General features: G+C 48.5%; 1 protein-coding gene across 4 annotated transcripts in view; it reads right to left on the reverse strand.

Moving 5' to 3' along the window:
• NCBP3 (nuclear cap binding subunit 3) overlaps positions 1–6,235 on the reverse strand; it is a 33,227-nt gene extending 26,992 nt beyond the window's left edge. For 3 of the 4 annotated variants that reach the window (XR_004142134.2, XR_004142135.2, XR_010384462.1), the window contains exons 1-3: positions 6,004–6,235; positions 4,051–4,116; positions 2,022–2,127 (exon numbers count right to left, since the gene is read on the reverse strand). Coding sequence is in view for 1 of the 4 variants with exons in the window: in XM_064495043.1 (XP_064351113.1) it covers positions 2,022–2,127; positions 4,051–4,116; positions 6,004–6,186 (355 nt within the window). In the remaining 3 variants the exon portion in view is untranslated. The remainder of the gene's footprint in view (positions 1–2,021; positions 2,128–4,050; positions 4,117–6,003) is intronic. The other variant, XM_064495043.1, reaches the window with a different exon arrangement.
• Positions 6,236–10,528: the final 4,293 nt, after the last annotated feature.

Consider the following 10,528-nt stretch of genomic DNA (forward strand, 5'->3'; position numbering starts at 1 on the left):
GGGTTCTCTAGAGTTCAGGAACACACTCAAAGGCCACACCACCTCCTGAATCAAAACCAGGTTGTAATGAGCAACTTTCCCCAGATGATGTTCCAGGCAGATGTATTGTTTTTTATGAGTATCTTTGGAACCATGAGATGGAGACTGCTTTTCAAAAAAACAATTTTTTTTAATTAACATTTAAAGCGATCTTATTCAGGCAGGTAACACATTCCTATTTTACTGTCGAACAAGGAGAGCAAGACCTAAAAAGATTCCCTCTTTTTTTTTAAATTTGCTTATGTTCACTAAGGAACTGAGACTAGATTTTAGGAGGGTTCAGCACCCTAAAGAGCCCCAGTGCAAGTGGGAGGAGAGAATGGAGTGGGTAATTAGGGATGCTTCATGGAGAAAGTGACATCTGAACCAGACGAAGCATGGGACGAGGAAGTACAGAGTGATAGGCATGAACAAGATCAGAGGCAAGATGTCACGAGGAATGCCCACAGGACTAGAAGTAAACAGGTGTGGTGAAACCACTATGCTTTCCAGGCGGAATTGTACGCAAGGCCTCAGACATCTGCCTGGGCCCAGACTGTGCAGGCACATGCGTGCCGAGCTGCACAGCTGGCCTTGGCTTTCACAGGACTTTTCCTGAAACAGAAATCTACTCAAGCAGATGCCTGGAAACCCAGCCTGTAAGGGAAGCAAGGTTGTATTTCCAAACTGAACTCATGATGCAGAAAAAAGAGCAAAGCAGCATCCAGAGTTGAGCTCTGCATCCAAGCTACTCTGTCCACTGGGATGCACTGAGGAGATCTGGGTCTCTGGTATCATGTCACATATTAAAAGGCAACAGGGCAAAGTAGTTAAGAGCAAGGCTTTAGAGTCAGATAAACCTGGGTTCTAATCCTGACTTCACTTGCACAAGCTATGTAAACCTCAGCATTCTCTGAGCCTATTTCCGTCTTTGTAAAATAAAAATAAAAATATATTCTTCATGGGGTTGTTGTGAGAAATGAACAAGAAACAAATATGTAACGTGCTAATTAACACACTGCCTGGTAAGAAAGCAAGTTCCCAACAAAGAGTAGCTATTCCTTCCTTCATTCAGCATGCTTGCTTGCTTATTTATTTATTTATTTATTTATTTATTTATTTATTTATTTATATTTGGGGGCAGGGATTAGGATTTTATTTATTTATTTATTTAATGAAGTTACTGGGGATTGAACCCAGGACCTCACGCATGCTAAGCGCACACTCTACCGAGCTATACCCTCCCCCCTCATTCAGCATGTTTTTAACAAACAAGCAAGCCTAGAGAAAGTCACACAGCAGAGCACAGACCTTTAACGTGCATTCAGAGGGCTGCCTATTAAACCCTGCACAAATCCCAAATTTGCAAATACAGCAGAAGGAAACTGTTTGCATTCATGGAATAATGAATATGGCTGTGAACTCACTAAAAGGGTAGTAATAATTTTTCCTTCTATTTATAAATCGCTTTTGAAGACTGGAGTATATTATTATATATGACAATTCAGGGTGAGTTCTAGGAAGCAAAATACTCACCTAACAAAACACAAAAATTAAATAAAATCACAAGCCTGAATCAAGAGAAGCACTAATGGTATTCCCGCCCATCCCCAAACCTGAATCCCCTCATGGAGAGTCTCACTGTGATACACTCCCACCACATTTAAAGGCAAAGAAAGGTAACACTTTTATCATAAAAGCAGAAAATGAGAAAGAGTCCACAAAAGTATGTTCTAATCTCAGCTCTGCCACCAACTAGGTGACGTTCTCTGGGGCTCCTCAGACATGACAATCCCCTTTTTTCCAGCTCTAACATCTGAGACACAGCTAACAGCTCAACTTTAAATAGGTCACCGCAGAAATGGAGACCTCACAAGTTCCTTCCTTTGGGAATATTTGGATGAGGACTGGACAGGCAAGGCAAGACCAGAAGCATGAGGCCACAGCAGGGAAAAGTCATTCTCTGGAAGAATGTGGAAAAATTCTCCCCAAACACCCTGTACCTTTCTTCATCATGTCTCGGTCCAAGGCGACATTTCTTTGGGCAATATTTACTTCTGATCGAAAATGGAAGCGCTTGGCTCTCTGTTCTTTCTTTTCAATTGCTTCCTAGAAGGTACAGAAAAAGCCAAAGAAGTAAAACATGGAGGAGGAAAGTTAAATCACGAACACAAAATGATGCATTAGTGACAAGCCTAAAATAACTCAGAAGAAATAAGCAATACTGTGCCTTCAATAATTTTTGCAGAGAATTGGATATTCACAGTCAATGACTAGGAGGGTGTACACTATTAGGGTTATAACTGTAATAATCTCCATGATGATTCAGTGCTTATCACTGTACCTGGGGCACAGTAGGAATTCAATGAATATTTCTTGATCTAATGAGTAATGAATAATGCTTTAGTTCTCTGACATTTCATTTATTATTAGCAATCATGCAAACAAATTACACCTAAAGCATCTTAACATCTCAATTTTCCAGGTGCAGAGACTGAGGCACAAAAAAGTTACAAGGTTTGCTAAAGGCACTTCCACAAGTAAGGGGGCAGATCTTTGTGATCTCAGTACTATTTCTAGAAGCCCCACCACCACCCTCATTTCACATCGTCTGTGTGCATGGTAATCACACCTATCACATTATGTCTGCCTGAGCAGTCCAGTCCCTAAAGCTTTTTCTGCGTTTAAAAATAACACTGAAGCAAAGAAACTCCCTCTATTCTAAACTTGTGTCCATGGAATTGCCAGTTTTCGTCTTGAAGTGACAAGAAGCATTGATGCTTTGCTGAAAAACAAAATAATCAGCTTCCTAAGTTTTTTTTTCCCCAAGAGCTAAAATAAATCCAGGTCCTACTGTGGGTTTCTGATAGCTCTTAGGAACCTTCACTAATTGTATATTGACTTTGCCACGCTAATTGAAGGTCTGACTACAGAAAGCTTGTGGGGATTGGTAAAGCAGCAACACTTCTGTTATTTCCCAATAGTTATGCTAATTTTCTTCACTGAAGTCTTCCCAGTGGAAACAACTAATCTTTGTAGCCTTCCTTTAGTAACGACCGAAGTACCAATTCTGGGCTGCCACACTTTCCCCCGCGTATGTTTCACATAATGGTAAACTGCGTAGGATTAAGAATAGTACAATATACTTCTTTTTCAATTACAATAAGAAAACATCTTCACTTTATTCTATTTTGTCAAAAAAGATGATCAGTTCTTTCTTCTGGCCTTCAAGCAATCTGAGACAGGTTGAGACCCAGATAAAATACAAAAAGGTAAGCATGACATACTTAATTTTATTTTTGCTTTTATACATCCAATACAGTAGTAATACAGTATTATTTATTCAGAATTACCATTCAAGCTCTGTTCCAAACTTAATTGTACACACTAAAATCAGAAGAGAGGTTTTAGCTGGATATCACCAATTAAAGCAACAAATAAGTACTTCTGTTTATAATAAGGAAAATGATATGCCTGGTTCTGTGAGGAGTTACGAAGAAGCTGGTAATCTAGTTAAAGCACTAACTAGATAAAAGGCAATACTCCCAGGTACGGAAAATAATTTAGTTGACTTGACCTTCAAAGTTTAGCCACATAATCAGGAAATCCTATTTTTCTAGGCCAGCAGCCAGTGAGGAATAAAGACATTTTACTAAGGGCCTACTAATGTGCCAGGCACTTTTCTGTTTTGCTTCATTTAGAGTGGAAATAGTTTACATATTTTTAAAGAATGGACAGCATGAAAAAGCACTCCCAGTGTAGAACTTCTTGGACATGGTTAAGGACAGGCATTGAGGGAGAGTGATTTTATCTTCCCATGGATTTGAGAACACACAAATGCTGCCTGGATGTTTTCAGGATGTGTGAAGGCATCACTGTGTATTACAAAATTTAAATTAAAAAAAAATTTCACTCCAGCAACCAAAGGAAAAAGAAGGTGAAGAGTAAGTGCTGTTCTACAAGTCCTAGGGACCAAGTTCATTAAGTTCACCCACTTCTCAAAATGAATAAGGAAATCAAGGTCTGTCTCACCTTGGAGGTGACATCGATTCCAGTGATGAAGCTGCCAGCCTTGTTTTCGTATCTTCTGCTTGTGTCCTAACACGAAGAGGGTGGGTGAGAAACGCTAACAAGTAACTGAGGAAATACTCGTGATAAACGACAAGCCGACAACCGATTCCTTCTGGAGAGTCGTTCTTTTCAGCAATCCTTCCCTGCCCCTGACAACCCCTTATAATGAGGAAGCCTGTCCCAGTGACTCTGGGGTAGCAACACACCACTCTAATGAGAAGTCTTTTCCAGATCAGAGCCTGTCCAAAAGCTAAAGTAATTCCATCTACGACGTCACCCATATAAATGAAAATCTCAAGGCTTTCAGGAAAAACATTCAAGACGAGGCACACTTATCTTCCCCACCCAGATGGGACAAATTCATTGTGCCAGGTCACCAGATGGAGCGTAAGTCTTCACCACACTGCAGGAAGTCCAGACTCACCTAGACCTCCTGGGGGAAACACAGCACAGTGCAATGAAAACAGGATGGGATTTGGAAGCCTGGGGACTCAAATCGCAGCTGTGACATCACTGACTACATGATACTGTACAATTCCTTTGGCCTCGCTGGGCCTAGGTTTCCTCCGTGGTCTCTGCCTGCCTTTCTGACCTCTTTTACTGCTCTCCCACTTTCTCCAACAAAACAATCTTGTTCCCATCTCAAGAGTCTTTGTGCTTACTGTTGCCCCTGCTGGAAACACTCTCTTCCAAGTCTGCACACGGCTGGATCCTTTCTGTCACCTAGGGTTCAGCTCAAATGTCACTTTCCTGACCATCCTATCCCATTCTGCTTCCAGCTCTGCACTCCCTCCCTGTCCTCCGCACACTCCTACCCCATTAATGCGTTTTATTCCCGTCAGAGCACTCACCACTATCCGAACTTATTTGTTTACTTGTGTCCCTCAAGTGGAACAAAAACAGCAAGGAGGGAGTTTGACTTTGATCTTGATCAAGCGCCTAGGACTGTGTCTGGCACAAAGCACATGCTGAACAGAATGAATGGAGGGACATCTACTTCCCAAGTGCGGTGATATTTAAACGATGTAACATAGTAAATGGTAGAATGCCACTATCTTAACTGTTGTTGACAGAATCATTATCATTTGCTATCTTTTGTGCCCCTACCTTTACCTTTTCCCATAATTTCAGTTTAAAAGCATGATTTGCAGGCGTGTGTTAAAAAGAAGTTCTTGTTAGGTGAGAAATTAAGTACATGAGAGAAGCCATGCAGGCCTGAGATCAGCCCTAAGAACCGGACACAGGACCCCCAAACCACGAGCAAAACACCTCTCACCATCCCCACTGTGATAAAAGACGGACCAAGGACCATTGCCGGTTCAAGCTGCTTTGCTTTCATTAAAGGTCAGATGCTGAGGCCACGGTGTTGCAGTGGAGCTGCGCGGGGACAAGATGACCCTCAAGTCACAACAGAAACACTGAGTTTCTGCAGCTGACAAGGCCAGCCCTTCCAAGGGAAACCGCGAGTGCTGCGTTTAACATACACCAGTTCTACCGGAGCAGGACCCAAAGGAGATCAGGATGCCGGTGCCATCCGACAGTTGATTCTGGGCCGCTCCGGGTCGTATTCCCGCCCGGGGCTTCCCCTTTATCTCAAGCCCCCAGATAATCCCATTCCCTCCTCAGCCATCCGCTTGCACAGACTGGCTCCGAGGGGCAGCGAAGGGGGTGTCCTCAACTACCCTCCAGCTCTCCCCCACCTCCCTCCAGCCCCCTCAACACCCGGATTTCCGGGCGCCCGGGCGTCCTTTCTCTCGTTCCCCGTCTCTGCTCAAGCCTGGCGCCTCGCCCCCTTCTCCCTTCGCCGGACTTCTCCCGGCTGGGACCCCAGCCCCGGCCGCCTCCCCTTCTGGCCCGCTCCGGCTCCGGACACTCGCTCCTAGACCTCCTCCTCGCCCCCGCCCCCGCCCGTACCGGGATCAGTTCTTTCAGTGAGCGCCGCACCGGCACGATCTCCAGCTCGCCCTCCTCCACCTCCATGGGCTCCGGCTCGCTACGGTCCAAACCGGACTCCGCTTCAGGCGACAGGGGCCCCAGGGCCGACCCCGCCGGGGCCTCCGCCTTCACCGACACTCGAAGGCCCCGTACGGCCGCCATCGCCGCCCGCCGGCCGCACCACTAAGAGCCCGCCCCGCACACCGCCGGCTAGAGCGCCGCTGCCACTGGCCACCGAGCAGCCGCCGCCACTACCTAGAGCGTCGCCTGCTGCGGCTAGAGGCCCTCTTCAGCGCCTACGCCCCTGATGGTGGGAGGAACCCGGGACGGCTGGAGCCGGTTCTGGTGAAGAGGAGGCGGGACCGAGAGGGAACAGGGGCGGGGCCTGCTGGGGGCGGGGCCTGGAGCAGTTCGCTGCAGTCTGGGCGTAGAAAATAGCTACACCTGAAGCCGTAAACCTGTAATAAAAGTTAATTTTACTGATTGATCATTACCTACCAGTGACCGTTACAAGCGCTTGAATCCTTACAACAATCCTATGTATTATTACTACCCCCATTTCACATATGAGGAAGCTGAGGCGTTTACATTGACCCAAGGTGACAGGCTATTTAAGGGATAAAACCCAGATACGAGCCCAGCCAGTCTGGCTCCAGAGCCCAGAATGAGCCTTGGTCTGTCACCTCTGGGCAAATCCACAGATTTAAAACACACTTGCCATGACAACCTTTGTGTCTTTCAAGTCTCTCAATAATTGGCCCATTTTACATACCGCAAAATTGAGACTCCAAGAGGGTAGGGAGGCCAGAGCTTGAACCCTAATTTCCTGTCTCCCGAGGGCTCAGTCAACTGGAGACTTCTGAGTATGGTTTCTTGCAGACATTTCTAACAAGCTCTTGGTTGGGAGAGGGGGATTGATCTCTGGGTTTCCAGAGGGCCCCACTGGTCTGTTTTTGCTTTGAGTCCTGATTTTGCACGTTCCTCCCTGGGTTACCTTGGGTTAGTTCTAGCCCTTTTCTGGGCCTGTCTTCCTATCTGAGGAGGGAGAAGTTGGGATCCTAGGTTCTCAGAGGCCCTACTAGCAGTGAAACTATTCTGCATAAAACTATTATGGTGAATACATGACATACATTTGTCAAAACTCACAGAATGTACAATACAAAGAGTAAACTGTGGACTTTAGTTAACAATAATGTATCATTATTTCACTGGTGGTAACAAATGTACCACAGGAAGGCAAGATGTTACTAACAGGAAGTTTTGGGGCAGGAGAGGGGGATGAGGGAGGGTGTATGGGAACCGGTACTTTCTACTCAGTTTTTGTCAACCTAAAACTGTTCCAAAACATAAAGTTGTTTTAAAAAAAAAATCAAAACAAAAAAACCTGACACCCAGACTACATCCTAGACCAATCAAATCAGAATCTTTAAGGGTGGGTGAGTTTTTAAAAGCTCAGGAGGAGATTCTAGCATGTAGCCAGACTGACAACTGCTGTTTAGACTGAATTGGGAGTGGGAGGGGGGCAGACCACTGCTGGGAGTCCTCTCTCAGCTTTGGGGTACATTTCCCAGGGAGGTGAGTGGAGATTGGCACAGATTACCTGGAAGGAGAGAGCGCCTGAGGGCATGGGGATCCTCTCCTTCGACAGCTCCAGCGCCTTAGGGCTGGTCCCCTGGACTTTGGGGGAGACCAAGGGTGATGTTTAATCAGCCCCTTTCCATGTTGTGGTTCCACATTGTTCCCGTTTCATTCCTTCAGTGTGGACCTGTGCCTTGGCCATGGGCGGGGGGCAGGTCTTAGGGAGACAAGACGACCGAGGGGTCAAAGGGCTCTCAATGCAGAGAGCATCAGCCAATCACTGTCACTAGGACAAGCAGTGATGGTCCTGCTGGGGATGGGACAAAGTGAGCCCCCTTCATCGTGGCGGATCAGTGAGCGGGCAGACACAAGTTGTGAAAGTGACTCAGCCAGTGGGCCAGGCTGCAATTCCTGGGCCCTGTTTCCAGTCCTATCAGAGATGGACCAGGCACCAGACCACATGCCAAGGGTGCCTCTGGGGCTGTGAATCGGGGAAGGCTTCCTGGAAGAGGTGACTTGGAGATGGTGGGGGCCTAGGCAGAAGGGAGGGAAGGAAAGCTCACCACAAAGCTGGACTAATGACAAACTGGCCAGTCTGACCTGGGTAGGGACTGGCAGCTGCCCTGGAGAGTGAGAGGACCCAGATTTTATTCCCTGGGTCATCCTGGCTAGAGAAATGGATGTGTCTGAGACCCCGGAGGGCAAAGCCAGGTCTATGTGTGCCCAGGAAGGGACTAGGGGCAGGAGATGGTCATTGGAGCCACAGACACTTAGTCTATCAGGAGGCTGCAGCGGTCCAGGGAGTGGGCCAAGGCTTTGTTCTGCAGGTGAGACAGAGGATGGGCTCCTCCCAGCCCCTCCTGGTCTCCTCCTGGGTCTCAGTTAACCCCCAGGGACCAGTCCCACCCACTACGTGCCCCCCTGGCCTCTCTCGTGGAATTACAGTGGCCCAGGAGGCAGTCCCATAGAGAGGCCTGCTTGTTTGCCCGAGGGGAGGATGTGCTGGCCTGCCTTTGTGTATGTGTGACTCCATAACCTGTGAGGTGTTCGTATGGGGCAAAGTATGTGGCTCGGTGTCTCCCTGGGAAAACTGGAACCCTCAGTGGCTCTGACCAGCCCTCTCTCCTCTCCCTCAGGCTAAGACCATACAGGATGATAGGAGTTGGGGGCGGGTAGAGACCAGGCCAAGTGCTTGTGGGATCCAGAGCCCAAAGGCATTGTCTGTGAGGAACCAGGACCTCTTAGGGCAAACCCTGGACTGCCTCCGCCCCACTACCCCAGCTACAGCTGGACACCCTGGCCTGGGCTCAGCTCCCCCCGTGTGGTTAGGTCTGGAAGTGCAACCTCCATCTCTGATTTTCCCAGATCTCCTTCCCCATGCGTAGGGCTCTTGGTTTTCCTGGCAGCTGATGTGGGAAGACCCGGATGGAGTGGGTGGGCAGGAGACCTGGGCTCTAGCCTGGCTATCCCCTAACTTGTTCTGTGACTCTGAGCCTCAGTTTCCCCCACCTTAGTGTGCCTCGTAGAGTGGTCATCCTGGTGGGGAAATGACATCATGTACTGTGGTCCTATTCTAAGCTCTTACACATGACGATCTGGACTGCCAGACCCAGGCCCAGCGTTGGGTGACCAATGCCTGGACTGAACCAGCCTGGGGTTTTTCTGTCTGCAGAATAGACCCTGGAGGGTGCAGTCGACATTGACAAGCAGAGGCAGGGATGGGGGAAGGCCTACCCTGGAAAGTGGGTGGGTGGAACATGGGTCAGGAGAGCATCTGGGGAGGCCTGCGGGGCTGATGGCAATGGCTGAGCACTGCAGGGAGCATGGAAGGGTCCTGAGAGGCACGGACATGGTCAGGTGGGGGCCCACAGATCACTCTGGCAGGTTGTAACAGGATGGACTGGAGTGCTGAGGCCCAAGACTGGAGACCAACGAGGAAGTGGCCAAAATTGAGGGGCGGCAAGAGTGTGAACAAGACTGCTTATTGGTCTTAGTGTTTGGGGAACTTCTGCCTGGCCACCAGCACCCTTCCTGCAGAGGGCTTGGTGCAGCCCTCATGGGACCGTTGCAGGATGACCAGGAACCAGGCAGGAACAGCTTTGGTCTCCATTTCTCACATGGGAAAAACTGATCACCATGAGGGACAGCCTCTGGCTTGATCTCCTTCTGGTTGGTCCCTGGTTTCACCGGGCGAGAAGCTCCATAAATGAGCAAATACCAGTCATACAGGATGTGCTGAGATAGTGGTTTCTAAGGCAGCCCCAGGGGCAGAAAGTTCTTTGGCTTTTTTTCCCTAAGGGTCTCACTTGGTGAGTACTATGTACCAAGCACTGTGTCAGATGCTTGGCACAAGAACCCCATGAAGAGGTGCTGATACTACCTGTACTATACCAGAAAGAAGCTGAGACTCCTCTGATGATTCGCCAAGGGCACACAGCTGGTAAAAGGCAAAGCCTGGATTCAAGCTGAAGGCCATCTGACCTCAAAGATGGCTCTTTTCATCATGGCCATGGAGGGCCCTCCAATAATCGGGGAGCTGTGGGTCCAAAATGCCAAGAACTAGTGCTGAAGGCTAAGGGGACACTGGGAGGACAGTGGGCCTGCATCACAGGGACTCCTGTGAGTCTCCACTTGGGCTTCTGCCCCATGAGGAGTGGCGTGGGCCCCCAAGGACCAGACCTCAGCCTCCCTGGGCCCCTGCAAAACAGGCGAGATGCCCTCCTAGACAACCCATTGGCTCCCACCCTGTTCTTCCCAAAGAGGGGCCACAGGACCTACCCAGGAGACTGAGCCACATCCTGGACTGTAGCCCCTCACCCTCCAGACAAAACCTTCTTCCCCCTACCCACCCCCAGAGCTCTGTCACTATGGTCCTACTCAGACCCCTGAGGAAAAGCCAGCAAAGCCAGCTGTTGAGAAAGAACAT

The sequence above is a fragment of the Camelus dromedarius genome, chromosome 16, assembly GCF_036321535.1.
Source record: "Camelus dromedarius isolate mCamDro1 chromosome 16, mCamDro1.pat, whole genome shotgun sequence".
Taxonomy (NCBI): Eukaryota; Metazoa; Chordata; class Mammalia; order Artiodactyla; family Camelidae; genus Camelus; species Camelus dromedarius.